General features: G+C 43.3%; 1 protein-coding gene across 28 annotated transcripts in view; it reads right to left on the bottom strand.

Annotated features, from left to right (window-relative positions):
- Window positions 1–21,106, bottom strand: part of DLG2 (discs large MAGUK scaffold protein 2) — a 1,097,405-nt gene that overhangs the window by 412,965 nt on the left and 663,334 nt on the right. For all 28 annotated transcript variants that reach the window (XM_068146154.1, XM_068146173.1, XM_068146144.1 and 25 more), the window contains one exon: window positions 10,872–10,925. In XM_068146154.1, coding sequence (XP_068002255.1) covers window positions 10,872–10,925 — 54 coding nt within the window. The remainder of the gene's footprint in view (window positions 1–10,871; window positions 10,926–21,106) is intronic.

Here is a 21,106-nt window from a genome sequence, read left to right on the forward strand (position 1 = left end):
TTCATAACAAAGCTGAATAAAGCTGTCACTGTGGAATTACAGCCTTGTGCACCTGAAGAACATTGTGTCCCTGTGTACATTGTTCTGGATGCAAAACAATAAAAAGTAGACCAGGAGGTATTTACAGTATCACAGTATAACTTAGGTTGGAAATGACCTCGAGGATCACCAAGTCCAACCTATCAACACAGACCTCATGACTAGACCATGGCACCAAGTGCCACATCCAATCTCCTCTTGAACACCTCCAGGGTCGATGACTCAACCACCTCCCTGGGCAGCACATCCCAATGACGAATGACTCGCTCGGTGAAGAACTTCCTCCTCACCTCCAGTCTAAACCTCCCCTGGCACAGCTTGAGACTGTGTCCTCTTGTTCTGGTGCTGGTTGCCTGGGAGAAGAGACCAACCCCTTCCTGGCTACAACCACCTTTCAGGTAGTTGTAGAGGGCAATGAGGTCACCCCTGAGCCTCCTCTTCTCCAGGCTAAGCAACCCCAGCTCCCTCAGCCTCTCCTCACAGGGCTGTGTTCAAGGCCTCTCCCCAGCCTTGTTGCCCTTCTCTGGACACCTTCAAGTGTTTCAATGTCCTTCCTAAACTGAGGAGCCCAGAACTGGACACAGGACTCAAGGTGCAGCCTAACCAAAGCAGAGTACAGGGGCACAATGACTTCCCTGCTCCTGCTGGCCACACTATTCCTAATGCAGGCCAGGATGCCATTGGCCCTCTTCACAGTATCACAGTATCACAGTATCACTTAGGTTGGAAAGGACCTCGAGGATCATCGAGTCCAACCTGACACCGCAGACCCCATGACTAACACCGCAGACCCCATGACTCTTGGCCACCTGGGCACACTGCTGGCTCATATTCAGGCAGCTGTCAATCAGCACCCCCAGGTCCCTCTCTGTTTGGGAGCTCTCAGCCACTCCGACCCCAGCCTGTAGCTCTACATGGGATTGCCATAGCCAAAGTGCAGCACTCGGCACTTGGACTTGTTGAATGCCATCCCATTGGACTCTGCCCATGTTTATGGAAATCAATGTGTTTGATGGCTTAAGACCACACACTGCACTACAAAAGCATGTTTCCAAGAGCTTGTGTTGATCACTGGGTGCCTGCAAACCCACAGCCCCTGCTGGCTTTTGCTGGTTGCTACAAAATCCAGTAATGTTAGCTGTGGGTCTGCAGCACACTGTATCCAAAATGATACAAACCCAAAAGTTAATCCAAGGCCAGGGAGAGCAAGACACATTCAAACTACACTTAGTTTAGGCCAGTTTGGGCCATGCAGTTCTATGCTGGCTCAAAGGGGCTTACAAGAAAGCTGGTGAGGGACTTCTTAGCATGTCAGCTAGTGATAGGACTGGGGGGCATGGATCCAAGATAGAGGAGGGTACATTTAGATTAGATGTTAGGAAGAAGCTCTTCCCCATGAGGGTGGTGAGACACTGGTACAGGTTTCCCAGAGAGGTGGTGGAAGCCTCATCCCTGGATGTTTTTAAGGCCAGGCTGGATGGGGCCAAGGGCAACCTGATCTAGTGGAGGGTGTCCCTGCCCATGGCAGGGGGGTTGGAGCTATATGATCCTTGGGGTTGCTTCCAACTCTGAAAATTCTGTGATTCTGTGAAATCTCTATGTGCTTCAAACAGCTCAAAGAGACACACTCTGCATTCTCCAGCATATACCAACCTCATGGACAAATTAGCTTGAATGAATTAAAAACTAAGTATAGCTGGATGTGGAGGAACGGTGTATGCACACCACTCCGTGAAAGCATGGGTGACTCTTTCAGAGGGATAGAAATTACTGATAGAGCAGTACCTGGATGCCTTCCCCAGGGCAGAGGCTACAAGGATGAGAAGAGGAGCCAGTCAGGAGCTCTTTCAGGGGGTTGATTTCAATGCCACACAAAGGACTGACTGTCTGGTGTGTGTAGAGGGTATCCATGTTTTGGTCACAGCGTCTGCTTCATAAGCTGCCGCCTGTGAGCTGCAGACAGGTAGAGGCAGGGAATGTGCTTCTCAAGCTCACCCGTGATCTGGCTAAAACCATCACATGCCTGCCCTCTGAGCAGCCCAGACTCAAGATGCACAAGGCACTACACATTTGCTCTGCTGTGTCTACATGATCAGAGGGACACAGACAAGTGAAGGGTGTTCTTGCTTTACAGTTCAATAAGCTTCTCTCTCGCACTCTGCTAATGGCAATGTTTCAATCAAACACCTATAGAAAGAACTTCTAGATGGAGTCTGAAGGCCAGGGTTATCCACAGGCAGCTGAAGATGGAAAGTATGATAACTGCATATAAATGTGCAGGAGTAATTAGCTACATGATCAAGCAGCGCTTCCACTTGTGGAATGATGGGATGCTGATATTTCTGTCTGTACTCAGACGCAGCACAGGTTTTGTGCTGGTTTCTATGCAATATGATCTGCAGCACTTAAATATGCAATGCAGTGCTCATTCCTGAGGAAAATCCCCTCAAACCTTGAGGTTATTTCACTTTAAACAGTTGCTTTGTCCATAGATAAAAATTATGTCTCGGACAAGGCTTAAATATTGACAATCGCCTCTAGAATTGAAAAGAGAAACTCAGCAACATCCAATTACATTTTTGCTTCAAAAATCACTTTAACACTTCTGGTAAAAAAAAATTCTAAAATAAATTTTAACTACATTGGTTTCCAGGTAGAAAAACAATAAATATGAGACAGAGGTAAAATGATTCAGTTCCACCAGAACCATTCTGTACCTTCATATTGGACTTGGGACAGAAATACCATATCTTCCTGCTATTCATCGTGCTAAAATGCACTCAAATCATCAGCTGGTAGGACGAAGACTTTTTGCATGTTTAAGGGCAGTTGCTTTCTATTCATTAATTTTTTGTTATTAAGCATATTTTTGAGTTATGATCTCAAAATATTTTTAAGCTTGATTTAAATCAATCTTTCAATATTGCTGTTAAAGAAGAAAAATCCCTTATCCCACTGCAGAAACTATGACCTCATTGCCCTCTACAACTACCTGAAAGGTAGTTGTAGCCAGGAAGGGGTTGGTCTCTTCTCCCAGGCAACCAGCACCAGAACAAGAGGACACAGTCTCAAGCTGTGCCAGGGGAGGTTTAGGCTGGAGGTGAGGAGAAAGTTCTTCACCAAGAGAGTCATTGGTCATTGGGATGTGCTACCCAGGGAGGAGGTGGAGTCACCGTCCCTGGAGGCGTTCAAGAGGGTATTGGATGTGGCACTTGGTGCCATGGTTTAGTCATGGGGTCTGTGGTGACAGGTTGGACTCGATGATCCTCGAGGTCTCTTCCAACCTTAGTTATACTGTGATACTGTGGTACTGTGATACATGCAGAACACAGCAGTGATTGCCAGGGCAAACACCACTGCCATGATAATTTCCAGGGCCAAAGCAGAGAGGTCAAGCCAAGGCAGCTGACCAAAATCAGCACAGAACTCTACCAGATTTAGCTTTTTCATTGTAATCCACATTAACCGACAGACTGAGCAACAACCAAACAGCACTGCTGCTTAACAGTCTGGAAAATGTATCCCTTGAGATGAGAAGATGTGGAATCACTTTTAAGACTATGATCAAACTAATTGAGAAAGAAGCAAAACAATTATTCTGAAGTCAATGTGAAAATGAAGATGTTCATATTGTTATATATTTTAATCAACATTCCAGAGCTCCCTGCCTTGGTGAAGATTCAGATCCTACCCCCTTTAGCCAAGGATGTCTTTGAACTTCCCTACTACCATGGTCTTAAAAAAAGTGTTCATCACTCAAAGATAAAGATACAGATAGGGCATTTAATATTCATTATGTAATACCACATGACTTAGAAACATCTAAGACCACCTCCACCCTCTAATACATCTGTTTAGGCCTGGGCAACACCTACACTAATATTGTCCAATAAAAGCCTTTAGAGTACTGATTGTCTCCCAGAAGTTTGCATTTCCCCAAACCTTTATACAGTCAGAATAGAGTCACAGAACAATAGAGGTTGGAAGAGACCTCCCGAGATTGTCAGGTCTGTTAAAGCAGGTTCACCTGCAGTAGGTTGCACAGGAAAGGGTTCCTACAAGCTTTGAAAGTCTCCAAAGAAGGAGACTACACAACCTTTCTGGGCAGCCTCTTCCAGTGCTCTGTCACCCTCAAAGGATTAAATTTTTACTCATGTTTAGGTGGAACTTATTTTGGTTTGGTTTGTGCCCATTGTCCCTTGCCCTATCTCTGGGCACCACTGAAAGGAGCATTGCCCAATAATCTTGAGCCCTGCTGTTTAGATATTGATAAGCATTGATAAGATTCCCTCTCAGTCTCCTCTTCTGCAAGCTAAGCAGTCCCAGGTCTCTCATCCTTTCCTCGTAAGAGGGATGCTCCAGTCACCTCCTCATCTTCATAGCCCTCTGCTGGATTCGCCCCAGCTGTTCCCTTTCTCTCTTCACCTAGGGAGCCCAGAACTAGACACACTACTCCAGATGTTGCCTCACTAGGGCACAGTAGAGGGGGAGGAGAACCTCCCTCAACCTTCTGCTTATGCTCTTAATGCCCCCCCGGATACCATTGACCTTCCTGGTTGATGCCCTGTGGTTAACTTGTCCATCAGGGCTATCAGGTCCTTTACCACAGAGCTGACTTCTGGCAAGTCCGTTCCTAACCTGTGCTGGTGCATGGGGTTATTCCTAGGAATAATGTATTTTTCTTTGCAGCCTTTTGTTTAAGGCTTGGTATCCCTCACTCATGTGCTAACCAGGTGTGCTGGCTGACTGGAACGACAGAGGAGAAAGCTGAACATTTTCATACCCTCCCTTTTTTGGCTTCTTCATGGCCTCACACTTGCCTACACAGGAGCTGTCACAGACCAACTGCCATGCTCCAGAAAGGGTCTGAGCTCCCAGTGCCCCTGAGCAGGGATGCACCAAAACAGCTGCAGAGCCATCTGCATGACTGTGCTCAGGCATGTGTAAAACAATCTAAAGGTTTGATTACAGCTTCCACAGCCATAACCGAAGTAGTATGAAAATCACTTCTTTAGGAAACAAAGTTGAGTTTATCTGCACAGAAGTCAGCATTGGTGGCACAATTAAGGAAATAAAGCAGTAATGAAGCAGCAACAAATTCTGATAAATAACAGCAAATTGTAATACTAAAAGTGACAGAAAATAACAACAACAGGGGAGTGAAGAAATAGGAGGCACCAAGAAGAGTACATATTCCTTAGATCTTACCCTTGTGATAAAACAAGGCAAGGAAGAGAGCAACCACTGTGCCTGAGTGAACTTGCATTGATGTTTAGTTCAGGTGAAAAGACATTAAATCCAATCATAACATAAACAGGAAGGTTCCCACCAGTTTCTGAAAGTGACACAGCAAAGCCAACCTTATGGCTGCTTTAAACTTAGCTATATTGCATTTTGGAAACAAAGAAAAAGAGATAAAGAAGGCTTCTTCTGTGCAACAGAGAAACTGAGATGATTCATGTATCCTTAAATTAAGGCTTCTCATTATACAAAAAGATCTAAAATTTACAGCCAAAGAATAGAGCACAAACTCCCACAAATGTTTAATTGTGCTTAAAATGCCGCAGAATGATTTGTTTTGTACCAGCAAAGCTTCCTTGCAAATTGATTCCCATGTCCAAAGCTTGGCAAGCCAAAGTTTTCAAGCCACTGAACCTAGAAACAAAGCTAACTTACTGTTTCTTCTTTATGCACCACAGTCCCAAGCTACAAGGACTAGCACAGAGTACAACAGAATAGGGCCTTCTCTTTTATCTCATGTAAGAAAAACATACTGATGCAAAACAAGCCCTCACAGAAAGGTTGTTATCCCAAGCTATTGAGTTAAAAGGTTTAAAGAGCATAGGCAGCACCAAAAGGTTTCATTACATAAATTTAAATCATTAGAATGTTAATGAGACAAATCACAGAGTTTACCACTGGTATAGCAGCTGTGGAAAAGGAAATTTCTCTCTGGTGGACCAGTGGAAATGTTACATTTGAAAATGCTTTGCAAATGCTAATCACTGGTGCGAGGCCTCCTCCCTCTGAAAACACTCAGGCATGTTTGAAGGAGGTGGCAGGGAGGATGAGCAGAGTTGTTACTGAAATGGAATGTATTGAAGGTACACTGCTTGAAACAAAACAATGAGACAGGTTTCTTGTGCTGCTGAACCAACAGCAGAATGGAATGGAATGGAATGGAATGGAATGGAATGGAATGGAATGGAATGGAATGGAATGGAATGGAATGGAATGGAATGGAATGGAATGGACCAGACCAGGTTGGAAGAGACCTTCAAGAACATTGCATCCATCCATCCCACCTAAGCAACTAAACCATGGCATCAAGCACCCCATCAAGTCTCCTCCTGAACACCTCATGAACAACCTCATGAAGTTCAATAAGAGCAAGTGCAGGGTCCTGCAGCTGGGTGGAGGCAATCCCAGGCACAAATCCAGGCTGGGCAGGGACTGGCTGGAAAGTAGCCCTGAGGAGAGAGACTTGGGGGTGCTGGGGGACAAGAAGCTCACCAGGAGCTCTCAGTGTGCACTTGCAGCCTGCAAAGCCAATCAGATCCTGGGCTGCATCAGGAGAAGTGTGGCCAGCAGGTCAAGGGAGGTGATTCTCCCCCTCTGCTCAGCTCTGGGGAGACCCCACCTGGAGTACTGCCTCCAGTTCTGGAGCCCCTATTATAAGAGGGATCTGGAGGTGCTGGAAGGTGTCCAGAGAAGGGCCAGGAGGATGAGCAGAGGGCTGGAGCTGCTCTGCTGTGAGGACAGACTGAAGGAGTTGGGGCTGTTCAGTCTGCAGAAGAGAAGGCTCCGAGGTGACCTCATTGTGGCCTTCCAGTATCTGAAGGGGGCTACAAGAAGGCTGGGGAGGGACTGCTCAGGATCTCAGGTAGTGATAGGACTAGGGGGAATGGAATGAAGCTGGAGGTGGGGAGATTCAGGCTGGAGGTGAGGAGGAAGTTCTTCACCATGAGGGTGGTGAAGCCCTGGAATGGGTTGTCCAGGGAGGTGGTTGGGGCCCTGTCCCTGGAGGTGTTTAAGCCCAGGCTGGATGAGGCTCTGTCCAGGCTGATCTAGTGTGGGGTGTCCCTGCCCATGGCAGGGGGGTTGGAACTAGGTGATCCTTGTGGTCCCTTCCAACCCTGAATGATACTATGATACTATGATACCTCCAGTGATGGTGACTCCACCACCTCCTTGGGCAGCCCATTCCAATGGGCAATCACTCTCTCTGTATAGAACTTCTTCTTAACATCCAACCTAAACTTCCTCTGGCACAGCTTGAGACTGTGTCCTCTTGTTCTGGTGCTGGCTGCCTGGGAGGAGAGACCAACCTCTGCCTGTGTACAACCTCCCTTAAGGTAGTTGTAGAGAACAAGAAGGTCACCCCTGAGTGTCCTCCTGTCCAGGCTAAGCAACCCCAGCTCCCTCAGCCTCTCCTCATAGGACTTGTGTTCCAAACCTTCTCTGGACTTGTTCCAGCAAATGAAACCCTGAGAAGCCTTCATCTGGTATGCCACAACCCTAAAAACAGCCTGAGAGATGCTTTTGTAAGGCCAGGCTATCAGCTGTGGCTTGTGATGTCAGAGAAAAGCAAGACCTCCCTAATTCATCCAAGTTTCAATGTGATGCTTATTGCAGTGTTAAAAGCTGAAAATCATTTCTACAAGGCATGGGATGGATTATTTCACTTTGGTGTGGTAAATACAAAAAGATGTCAACAAAAGAATATTTTTGTCTTTTTTTTTGAGCAACACTGATGTACAAAAACTTGACTGGGCAGCATTAATGCATTGTCAAAAAAAGCATGTTAGAAACCACACAGGCATCAAACATCAAAACCTGGTATGTCAGAACATCTTCTGCCTATACTTCCCCTTGCTTTTTAGTGTTATTTTTCACAGGGATGTGGAATGCAGATTCAAATGCAAGAATTAAAAGATGAGCATGTTAGACAAGAAAAAAATGATATGAGCAAAATGAAGTGATGAGAGGAATCAGTCTGATTGATAAGATCTAAACATTTCTGGTTTTCCTCTCATAGGAGGCTTCTGGAGCTCCAGCTGTGCTTTGAGGCTTGACAACAGAAGCTGAATAGCAGCAATCCAAGATGGCTCTGCCCTCGAAGTTGAGCACTCCTGGGTGGTTTAGACATGCTACAGTTCTGAGAGAGGATCAGCTGCTCTATGTCCACTTACATCAGGGCTGCTTTTAGCTTTGGAAAGAGAGTATCATAATTTAACTTGTATTCTCTGAACCATAAACAATTTGTCCCTATAGTGTTAGATGTCTTTCTGAGGTACCTAAACCAGAATGATACCTTTCAGAAGTTGTAATAACTAGCAGGGATACCTAAAGATTCACCAGAGATGTCTCTAAGCATTTACAAAATCAAAGAATCACAGGAACATTCAGGTTGGGAAAGCCCCCCAGCATCACCAAGCCCAACCAATAACCCTGCTCTACAAGGTTCACCCCTAAACCATCTCCCCAAGCACCACATTCTAACAGCCTTTAAACACATCCAGGGTTGGCAGCTCAAGCCTTTCCCTGTTCCTCCTCCCAAAAGCAAGTTGGACCACCTCAGAAGAGACCCAGTCAGGAGATAAAACCCCAACTGACCAAAGGGCTGTTCCATCCTATACAACATCCTACTCAAAAAAAACTCAGGGAAAGGAAGAGCAAGTAGCAACATTCATAGAATCATTAAGGTTGGGAAAGACCATCAAGTGTAACCATCAACCAATACCACCATGCCCACTAAAACCATGCCCTGTGGCATTTGTCTTCCTAAGTCATTGTTACACATGAAGGAGCTTTCCAGGAAATGGCTAAACACCTCCTGCTGATGGGAAGTAGTAAATTAATTCCTTTAGTTTGCTTGCATGTGCAGCTTTTGCTTTTTCTATTTAGCTGTCATTATCTCAATACCCAACTCTTCTTGCCTGCCTTCTGTTTTCTCCCTGGCCAACAGGAGAGGGGAATGAGAAGTGTTGGCTACTGGTCACAGTCTACCTACCGTGTACTGCCCAGTAAATCTGTGTTGGTAAGTTGACAGGCTGGAAGAGGGGTGCACAGATAAGGAAATACACAAGCAAACACACAGGCAATATTAGACTGGAGAAAGAGGTCATCTGACGGGGTGTGTGTGTTTGTCTGCCTGTATCACTTGGGGAATGTTCAGGGACAACAGTACTAATAAGAAAGAAATGCTTATTTGTAAAGCAAAGACCCTGTGTCCTGTGGGGCATTCTGGAGGCCTGGACTCAGCAGATCTGCTTCACCTTGCCACTTCACAGAATTCTCCACTTTCACAGCAAGCAACTGCTGCTTATTTATCTAGTTTGCATCACGTGTTGGAGACTGAAAGAGCCCACAGGCATTTGCAGTCTACTGTCAATATTTCTCTTTAATGTGTTGGGTAATTTGTCCTTTTTTATGTTTAAGAGAAAGGAACACTAATATAAAAGTGGTATAAAAGTGTGTAAGTATTGATAGGCTGTGTCATGTGAATAAATCTTATTGATTGAACATCTTGTCACTGGTGTAATTGCATCTGTAGTTAGGAATTCTAACACCATAGCTGCAGAGTATCCTGGGCACAAGTCCAGTACTGGAAATGAGTGCTGGGACTCGCAGTGTCCCTCTTGGTAGATCTAGAGAAAACTAAGTATAACATGTCTCATTAAAAGGGAAGAAAAAACAGAGCTATTGCCAGTGAGGCCACAGAAAGATGGCTCTGATGTTAGGAAGGAAAACTGAGACCTGGAAATGCTAAGGAGCCTTTTAAGAAATCTAAATGCAAATCAACAGAGAAATTTTATTTAACTTTTCCACCCTTCCTGATGGTTGAAATTCCCAATGAGGAATGTAATTATTTTCTGCTTTACAGCAGTGCCACTCTTCTAAATTGCTCATCTGTGATCCACATATGTCTTCTGCACAATAACTCCTAAGCTTTATGGATTGTCAGAAATAAACAACTGGTCAGGACAAGCCCTACTAAACTTCCTTGTCAAGAGTCTTCTAAGAGCCAGGACCTAGCAACATCATTGGTGTAGGTGGATAAATAGCTAGGCTTATGCACTGGTGTCATAAGAAACAGATGTGGACAACACACAACAGATGAGACACATCCATTAGGAGCTTTGAAAAGACAAGTATGAGGATGCAAGGAGAAAGATTAGATATTGGCTGGCTAGCTTCATACTCTGCTTTTCATGCCTCCAATCACTTCAGCTTGTTACCCTCATTATCACTTATTCACTTTGTCTTTCTCTATGTCCTTCATCTTCAACTTTTACAGTCTAAAATGACAATGATATAAAATGCTTGTAGAAAAAGAGATTTTTAACCTGCACTTCTCTTAGGGTAAAATTGTTTTTCCTGGAAGTCATAAAATTGAAGAAATATTAATAAGAAAACATGACGTCATCTATTTTTTTCTGTCATTTATTACAAAGGGCTTCCATCTGCTAAAGGAATATAGACAGATAAATGAAGGTATCTTCACCTAGGTATCTTCTTAATAAGCTAAGAGGCTGAGTGCTTCTCTAAAAGGAAATACTCATACTCTGAGTTAATGGTAAGGAGAAAGGCTTCAATGAAATAACTCTTAAGAGTTGAAGCCTACACAACGAATTGTGTGTCTACAGTATGCTACCATTCCCCTTAGTGCAATCATCTCTGATGGTTTTCTTCTAAAGCAGAAGTAGCTGTGTAACTGTAAAAGCCAGCAGGCATTGCAAGAATTGTTTCGAACGTCTATGCAACAGTGAAAAGAATTTCTGTAGGAAACCAGCAAATTCTAAATGCTAGTAGAAAGAAATAATACTTACATAAGGGATTGTGTCCAAAGTGTCTGTGTTGACAATTATAGGGGCAGGGCTTGCCTGAAAGGAGGGAAAAAAAAGAAAGAGAGACAAAATGTTAAAATCTGAACTGAATTGACATTGAATAGCATATAATGATACTTGTACAGTCTGATAGTGATACATGTGCCGTCTGATAGTGATACATATACAGTCTGATAGTGATACATGTACAGTCTGATAGTGATACATGTACAGTCTGATAGTGATACATGTACAGTCTGATAATGATGATATTTGTACAGTCTGATAGTGATACATGTGCAGTCTGATAGTGATACATGTGCAGTCTGATAATGATGATATTTGTACAGTCTGATAGTGATACATGTACAGTCTGATAGTGATACATGTACAGTCTGATAATGATGATACATGTGCAGTCTGATAGTGATACATGTACAGTCTGATAATGATGATACATGTGCAGTCTGATAGTGATACATGTACAGTCTAATAACAATGATACATGTACAGTCTGATAGTGATACATGTGCAGTCTGATAGTGATACATGTACAGTCTGATAGTGATACATGTGCAGTCTGATAGTGATACATGTACAGTCTGATAATGATGATACATGTACAGTCTGATAGTGATACATGTACAGTCTGGTAGTGATACATGTGCAGTCTGATAATGATGATACATGTACAGTCTGATAGTGATACATGTGCAGTCTGATAATGATGATACATGTACAGTCTGATAGTGATACATGTACAGTCTGATAGTGATACATGTACAGTCTGGTAGTGATACATGTACAGTCTGATAGTGATACATGTGCAGTCTGATAGTGATACATGTGCAGTCTGATAATGATGATACATGTACAGCCTAAAAGCCTGTCTCGTGGTGGAATTCACAGCACAGAACTTTGGGTACAGTTCAGTCAATTAGGGATGAAAGGAATAGATTCTCGGTCCTTAAGCCACAATTCAGTGTGATCCTTCTTTTCCATCCTGTTAGGCTTTGGATCCCATCCTGAATATGTAATTAGTTGTTCATGGCTGAGAAGAGCTGCGAGAAACTTGACACATTCCATTTGCTGTTAGGCGACTCTGGGGATGAGGAGTTCAGCTTTCCTTACCTTACAAATCCACTTGTTTGCACAAACCCAAGATCTTTACAAACCCTCTGATCTTTACAGAGGCTAAGCCTCAACATTTTAACTCTACACTACTTATTGGTATTCTACAGCTATGTAGGATACATAGATGCATGAATATGATGATGTTTAGGTCAAAGCTATATACAAGATTTGAATGCACTCATTTTATCTTCAGTAGGAAACAGTATCATAGCATCATTAGGGCTGGAAAAGACCATAACCCAATTGGTTTGAAAAGATCTGTGAATCTGCAAAGCTGACCGACTTGAAGTTATTGATGGAAATCATATCCAGGCTAGCTCCCAACCACCTGAAATGCCCAAATGCCTTCCAGTGCTTGGATTCAGTGGTGGTGACCCAGGATCAGGCTTTGATTTGACCCAGTTGCCTAATCTTGTCTTGGCCTCCTGAGAAAACTATAGAGCTGTGAGAAAGTGTTGAGTAGCCACATAGCATAAGCAAAATGTCAGACAGTGGTAGGACTGCTGAGATGTGATTGTAAATAGCTCAAGGACTCAGGAGCAGGATCAACGTGTACTCAGGGCAGTACAAAGAGATGGAAGGCACCCCTCCCCTGCCTGACTAATGCCTGCTCCATCAGCAGTAGCTCTTCAGGCATTGTATTGGGCTACTAATGCTTAGCACAGTAGCTCATTAGCTCTATTTTCTATATTGTATATTAGCCAATGAGTGTCTGTACTTTAAACTGGTACAGGCTGCAGGGTCTCTGTATGAGAGGCATGACTCCAGCACTGTTGAAAACCCTGACTGCATTTCTGTTAAACATTCATTGCAGGGTTTCAAACACTAAGTAACATAACCCTAGTTAAGAATGTAACATTAGTGCAACAATTCAAATACTTTGAGCATAATACCATTTCTTTCCAGTTTTGGTGCATTCTTGAAAGACAATTCTATGTTGAAATTAATTGTATTTGACTGAATAACAGCTACTGATGCTTAATGTCATTATTTCTTTGCAACTATATAACCTGTGAATAGAGACTAGAAATGAAATGTGTACAGTTTGGGGTGTATGCATGTCATGGCATGCATCAGTTATCAGAATAAGATACTGTTTGATATCAAAATGCTTATTATCTGAAAAGATATGATGCATTTATTCCCATTGTGCCCCATAACACTGGAGCCACAGACAGACCAAAGCTAAAGGCCATATGATGATACTTTCAGCTGTAGGCAAATGGAATTATTTATAACTGCATTATCCTTAAAGGTTAAACAAAGGATTTAGGTTCTAGAATCCGTTTTTATTTACATGAAGGCTCAGCTCCATACACTTAAGGACTGCTACCTTTGCTACAGGAAGAACAAACATTATTTGTCTGGTACAGAATTTATTTACCCTCTTTTTATTGTTACATACAGTGAGAAGGTCTAGTGCCAAGTGTAAATATAGTCTGCAGTCTTCAGAGTGAAAGCATCTTTCCACTGCTTTAAAAAACAGCATCTCTTAAAGTAACAAACCTCTTTTGAAAGTATTCTTTGAAAGCACTCTCATATTACACAGTCACAGAATTCATCTGATTGGAAGAGACCTTCAAGATCATTTAGTCCAACCTTCTACCCAGCAGTGAAGGGTCAACACTAAACCATGTCCCTAACTGCTGGGTACACACACTGCTTAGCCACCTCCAGGGATGGTAACTGCACCACTGCCCTGGGCAGACTATTCCAGCATTATCAACAATTGCTTCTAACCCACTGAAGGATAAAGCTATGCATCCGTTACTGGACTTTGAATTGTTGACCACTACCATTTGGGTCTAATAGTCTAGCAGGTGTCCCACTCATCTTCTAGTACATCCATTCATCCACTCATCCATAATTGCCCTCATTTGGCTACAAGGCTGAGAATTTGCACTCAAAGTCTTGCTGAAATCAAAGCAAATGACACCAACTGGGTTCCTCTCGTGCTCAGAGCTAGTCATTACAGAAAGCTGTCATGTTGGCAAGGCACAATTTACCTCTCATAAAGTGATCTGCCTCTTTGTAATCACCTTCCCCTGTCCTTCAGGAGCCTTGACCAAGCTTCTTGGGGGCACTCACCAGGATGTTTCCATTTGTTAACTTCCTATTTAATCCTGTCTGCCAGGTTCTCACTTGGCTCATCATCCCTTGTGTGGTAGTTTTAGGCTATGCCTTTAAAAATGCAAATCCTGTATATTTTGTGCACATTCATTGCATTCCATTGCAGACTGTAGTTTTGCTTGTAAATACAGCTTCCTTTGCTTTCAGTTGAGCTGGTCTGGCAAATTTATGTGTGTGTGTGGGGAATTTCCAACCCACCACACCTTGCATAGTAAAAGTCTGAGCATTTGTTGCCCTTTTAAATAGTGTGATCCCCCCACCCCCCTACCCCCCTTCTTTGCCTTCCTACAGCATCTGTGAAGAATTGGCTTTCAAGTAAGACTGTGTTTTTGTGTTCAGTTTAACACAGTGTTTACTGCATTTTTTTTACTGATTGGACAAATTTCACTATCAAACTGATCTTTTTCTGCTACTGAGCTATTCATTCTGATCAGACAGGTGGGCATGAGAAAATGTACAAAGCAACAGTTTCAGGTAGGTCTAGTGACTGTAAGCATTTGCTCACCACTAACAGCACCAGCATCTCTGATGTACAGTAATGTGAAGAACACTGACCTCCTGAGCTACGGCATTGCAGTTAAGTGCAGGAAATGAAGATGATTTTATTAGTTGTGTCCTGTCCATAGCTCAAGCTCCAAAGAACAGCAGGAGACTAATAATGTAGAGTTGAGAAGACAGTTTGCAACCAGCAGAGAGAGCTACATAGTGCTAGCCGTGGAGCCCACAATTGCAACCAAGTAGTGCTGTAACCACAGTGATGTTACTCTAGGGATAGGTCAAGAGAAGATCAGCAGCAGCAGGGAGTCAGAAGGATTTTACCTTCCAGGATGATGTGTCTCTATCTATTCTGACTTAAACCCACGTGACAGGCACTGATTCACCAAAGTCTCAGAGAAGATCCCCAGATCCCTGCGTACTTCTGACAGAGAGTGCTGACAACTCTATCACAGCAGTCCATCGGCTCAGCAAGGGTAAGAACAATTGTGCATCAATTAACAAATACACCCACACAAAATCAACATTCTCTCAAGAATTTCTGCCTATGGTGTCTTTGAGACAGTGCTGCCTCTTATCTACCACAGCCTACATGTCCACACATATATAAGCTACCAGAGTTTGAGACTGAGTGACAAGAAGAAATGGCTTTCTAGAAGACACAGATAATGACTTTTTCCCAGCTCTGCCCTTCACAGTCACTGCTCCACAGTCTTAAACAAGACATCTAATAGCTATTCACCCAGCTTTTACCAGATATAAACCAACTCTGGTAAAACTGAGTTAATTTGGGCTAAGTTTTAAGAGAGGTAATCTATCTGCATGCAGGGCGCTTGGGAGTTTTCAAGTTCCGTATGTCTAATCTCCTCACTTGCAGGTGAATTCAAACCAGCAGTAAACAGTTCATGAAAGGGATAGCCCTTTCTTAAGTCAGGTAGCATACCAAGGGCTCACAGGCTTTGCAATCAGACTTTTTTCAGATGGGAGGAGGCCTTTGTGAACTTATCCACAGCTCTGCAGCTGCAAAATAAATCCAAACCAGTCACTGAAAGAAGGAATTTTAGTGAGTGCAGTGGCTGGGCTGGTTCTATTTTCCCCATTCCTCATGCCCTTTCCTTTCTGCCCTAATCCTTACTTATCCATCAAGTATTATTTTATGCTTACAATGTACTGTGTGAGCTGCCAGCCTTATAACTACTGCTCCCTGCACAGACCTTTCTTCCTGCCCTTGACTAGAAGCAGTGCTTTCAGCTGAGGCATCTGTGCTTTGAAGAAAAGGCATCACACTGACAGCTGCGGTGACAGATTGGCATAGCTGAGACAAAACTTGAATAGCTTTGGGGGGGAAAAAAGGAGGAAGATTTTTTTCCCCCCTTATTTTTAAAGGACTTGAGCACAACAGACTTTGCTTCCACAAATACATATGAGATTGTTCTGCCTGCAGCAAGTCAGACAGGCTAGTTGCCTTCCCATCAAAAGCACAACTTAAAAGCAAGATACAGGGGAAGCACTTTAAGACAGTAGAAAGAGAACAAAAATGCACACGGTCTAGCTCATGAACATTCACTCTGCTACCAAATCCTTTACAAGTGTATGACATGAGTCATAGCTCTCAGACAAGATGAGCTTTCCCTCTGCCACAAGTGCTGTCATTATCCTGGTTGACTGGTTTTATTTAGGGTGTTCACAGTTTTATAGACCATCCATATTGTATTGAATTTAGTTCTTTTTGGAGCATTCACAACTCAACTCCCTGCTTTAACTGTTTCTACTATGCAGTGCTGTGTTCAGCACCAGGCTGTGAAGCTACTTAGGTAGATAGATGGAAACTATGTTATAAATAGTGAGCCTGGCACATCACTTCTTAGCCAGAAACGACTAAAACAAGTATGTCATCGTTTTGAAACTATCCACCTACACCTATTCTTACCTGGGATTTTAAATTGACTCAGAGCTCTCAATTGCTTGTTTTCCTGTTAAGGAATCACTGTCATTATCTACATTATTACAGCTAAGTAAACTCAAAATAAACCAGTGGTGAAGTTTAGAGCAGTACAAGAGTGTAGGTATCACGTTTGAAAAATGACTCGAGATGTCAGTGGCTTATCACCATCCTTTGCAGCAATTCACTCTTGTGGACTGTACATCAGAGATTTGATCTTTCCAGGCAGCCAGCTCTAAGTTCTAAACCACCCTCTGGAATATTCAGCTGCAGTTTTGTGTTACTTCACAATGTTAGCCTTTTCTGTTTCGACAATATGAACTCGAGCTGCGTCTCTATTTGTGCAGGAAGAGGGCAAGCTGCAGCTCACAGATGCAATGTGCCAGACTGAGGTTTTAAGAAGGTAACACCGAATTAAATTTATTTCATATTTTCAAAAGATTCTTTTTACAACTGCAAGAAATAGATTTACATTGACACACAATGGCAGGAAAGATTAAATGGTAATTTAGATGTCAAAACAGTAATTCCCTGGCGTGCCATGAGGCCTCCGGATCACAGAACACACAGAACCTTTGTGGTAATTACTACTGAATTACGAACAGTAAGTCTAAGAAGAGAGAAGGTAATTTGCTTGTTATTAAACAGAAAGTATAAAAGGCAAGGGAGCCTCTTTGAACACCTAAAGAATGACTTTTCAGCAAACAATCCTACCTCTACTTAGAAACATGAAACAGGAGTCAAAAGCAGCTTTGCCTGTAGGCTGCAGCTGTAAAGAACAGAAGAAAAATGCCTTAAAAAATCCCCGAGCCCTCCCCCTACGCACATGATGTGACCATATATAAAGCCATTTAATTGAAAGGTAAATACTGCCTCTCCAAGAAGGTGGCCTTGGCTTTGTACTTGGGCTTTTGTGTTGGTTTTTACCTAACCAGTAGGAATAACTTCTTGTTTAGAAGTGTACTAGCAGGGACACTGTTTAAACAACAAACAGCGTAGGCCTAAGGAACAAACACCTAACATTTCTTTGTGGATCCACGTGTTTCCGGAGGGGATGGCAAGAAAGAACCTGCTCTACAACTGGTGAAGTTTCACCTGTGTTTGTTGCTGCCTGTTAGCTGCTGTTAACTTCTTGCCCAATCTCAGATCCAGTGAAGGACACAGAAATGTCAAAGGGAAAAGCTCGACAGAGGATGAGGGATGATTATGGTGCACTTGAATTTCCAGTGAAGATAATATTCAGCTAAATGCTATTTCCCATTAAATTCTGAGGTGACAACTTTGCTATCACTAGACAGGGTGGATCCATCTGTCTCATTCTAGGATGTCAAATGCTACACTGAGACTTACACAGGGGTCCTATTATCACATCTCTGCTGACTCACAAATTGATGCAAAGTGTTTTACACCACTGCTCTAGCTTTGAACAGAAGTTTGGGCCTGACTCCTGGGTTTAGATATACTACTGCAGCATGTGTTCATGGGCTTTTGGAAGGGAATAGACCAGAACATTAGTTTATTACATAGATCTCTGACCAAAGTAGATCCCTTAAGAATGTAACAGCTTTAACCAGTCCAGGTGATGCCAGCTTCTGGTATCTTCTTAAGCATTGATGTGGAAACTGTAGAATTGGGATCAAAAATGGAAATACATTCCATAGGGTCTTTTTGTAAGTGTATTATCTTCAAAACTCTGACACCTGCTGTGGACACATTTAAAAGTATTTCATGTAATTCATAACAATTTTATAAAGATTAAAACAGTAGAAAAACTCCTGCCCCCACAGTCAGTGTTAGCAGAAAGGTACTTGGTGGAGTTCTGCTGCTCAAAACCCAGCTAACCCTTTTTATGCTATGAAGTCAGCAAAACTGGGAGCACCTTCCATTTGAAACAGCTCAATGACATTCTGCTACATCTAACAGATCTAAACATTTCTGAGGGGAAGTCCCTGCATAACTGAAGCTAATGGTAAAACACTGATATCATACTATTATAGTGTCAGTCAGGGGTGGAAGGGACCACAAGGATCATCTAGTTCCACCCCCCTGCCATGGGCAGGGACACCCCACACTAGATCAGGCTGGACAGAGCCTCGTCCAGCCTGCTCTTAAACACCCCCAGGGACGGGGCCCCAACCACCTCCCTGGACAACCCATTCCAGGGCTTCACCACTCTCATGGGGAAGAACTTCCTCCTCACCTCCAGCCTGAATCTCCCCACCTCCAGCTTCATTCCATTCCCCCTAGTCCTATCACTCCCTGAGATCCTGAGAAGTCCCTCCCCAGCCTTCTTGTAGCCCCCTTCAGATACCGGGAGGCCACAATCCATGCATATACATAGAGAGCGAGCTATATGCATACAAATGTGTGTGGTCTGTGATATGCAAGACTTTCATAACCAGCCTCAAACACACAGAAACAAATGAACTAAAAATGACAATGCTGATGAAGACACACACACACACAAAAGGCAAAGTAAAGCTAAATACAAAGGAGAGAAAATACCAGAATTCAGTGTCTGGTCAAGCTGTTTATCAGGACATACATTTCAAAGAATCAAACACTTGTATTCAGAACTAATCAATTACATGGAGCACTGTACACAGCAGCCCAGAAATAATGGAATTACTGCCAAAGAGCATTCAGCTCTGCTTGGCAAGAGCAGAAGGGGCCAAGATTTACTGGTGCTACGGCTAAAACCCTGCAGACCAGAGCTAAAACTCTTCAGAAAGGAAAGAATAAGAAATACAGAAGTAAACATCTTCAAAGTTTTAGAAAGGTTCTAATGTTCTCAGGTATAACAGAGATAGCAAAATGACTATTGATCTTTTCTGAGCACTGAAGTTGTCAGAGGAACACAGCCCTATGAGGAGAGGCTGAGGGAGCTGGGGTTGCTTAGCCTGGAGAAGAGGAGACTCAGGGGTGACCTTCTTGCTCTCTACAGCTACCTGAAGGGAGGTTGTAAACAGGCAGAGGTTGGTCTCTTCTCCCAGGCAGCCAGCACCAGAACAAGAGGACACAGTCTCAGGCTGCGCCAGGGGAGGTTTAGGCTGGAGGTTAGTAAGAAGTTCTGCACAGAGAGAGTGATTGCCCATTGGAATGGGCTGCCTGGGGAGGTGGTGGAGTCATTGGAGGTGTTCAGGAGGAGACTTGATGGGGTGCTTAGTTGCATGGTTTAGTTGATTAGGTGGTGTTGGATGATAGGTTGAATGTGATGATCTTGAAGGTCTCTTCCAACCTGGTCTATTCCATTCCATTCCATTGCATTGCATTGCATTGCATTGCATTCCATTCCATTCCATTCCATTCCATTCCATTCCAAATGAGGGTTGCTGTGGTCCATAAAATGTATCAACTTAACTCATTGATTCCAGCTACATACGTATAGGAGCAAAGCTATTTTGCCAGATGCTTTCACTTGCTGAATGCATATTTAGCCATTTAGAAAGTACTTACATAATTAAACTTAATTTTGAATATATGCAAATAAGTTAAATTCAAATTTGTCTGTGCTGGAGAGTGTTTTGATTTTTACATGGGTAGAAGTAAATTTCTGGCCTAGCATCCTCTGTGAGAGTTTGAGCTGATGTCCCAGAGTGTCCCTCCCTTCATGACACAAAGTTGCTGTGTAATGAATAACCTTCACATAATAATTCAAAACATGCCACTCGCAAACAGCTTGTTTCAAACCCTAAATCTGCAGGACCACTGCACTCACAGTGCTCTATTTCAAAAGATAGGAAACATCATTGTGCAAGCTGAAGCTCTCCAGGGCTCGGGCCAAGTCAGAGGCGCTGCAAGGTTTGGTGCCACCTGGCAGAAGAATGCATTTCTCTGCGGAGATGTGCTGCTGCAGAAATTACAGCTAGCTGGTATTGTACCATGGGGCCTGCCAACCCTTTTGAATCTCAGTATTCTCACTGGCATCCTTCTGCCTGAGAGACCTCTTGCTCTGTGGGTGACCTGCAGGACAGCACATGCCAGAACTATTGCTTCTCCCATGGTTTTACAGATGGCAGCGGCCAGCAGGCACCTTATGAGGTGCTGAGCTCCAAAAGGGCTCTGCAACACCAGCCACTTGTTACTGACAGACACTGCTCCCTCCAGGGTGATGCAGTCTTGATTTAGGATAGGTGGTAAGGATACACAGATGACATTTTACTGTTTTTAGAACCCATTCAGCTCATAGCTACAATATTTGCACAGACAAAAAACCCCAACCAAACAAAAAACCCCCAAACACCACCACCCAAAACACACAAAACCAAACCCAAAACCCAGCCAAACAAAAAACCCCCAAACACCACCACCCAAAACACACAAAACCAAACCCAAAACCCAGCCAAACAAAAAACCCCCAAACACCACCACCCAAAACACACAAAACCAAACCCAAAAGCCAACCAAACAAAAAACCCACCCAAACACCACCAACCCAAAACATACAAAACCAAACCCAAAACCCAACCAAACAAAAAACCCCCAAACACCACCAACCCAAAACACACAAAACCAAACCCAAAACCCAGCCAAACAA

Source organism: Melanerpes formicivorus, unplaced genomic scaffold, assembly GCF_026170545.1.
Source record: "Melanerpes formicivorus ecotype bairdi unplaced genomic scaffold, bMelFor1.0.p_v2 SCAF_1, whole genome shotgun sequence".
NCBI classification, from domain to species: Eukaryota; Metazoa; Chordata; class Aves; order Piciformes; family Picidae; genus Melanerpes; species Melanerpes formicivorus.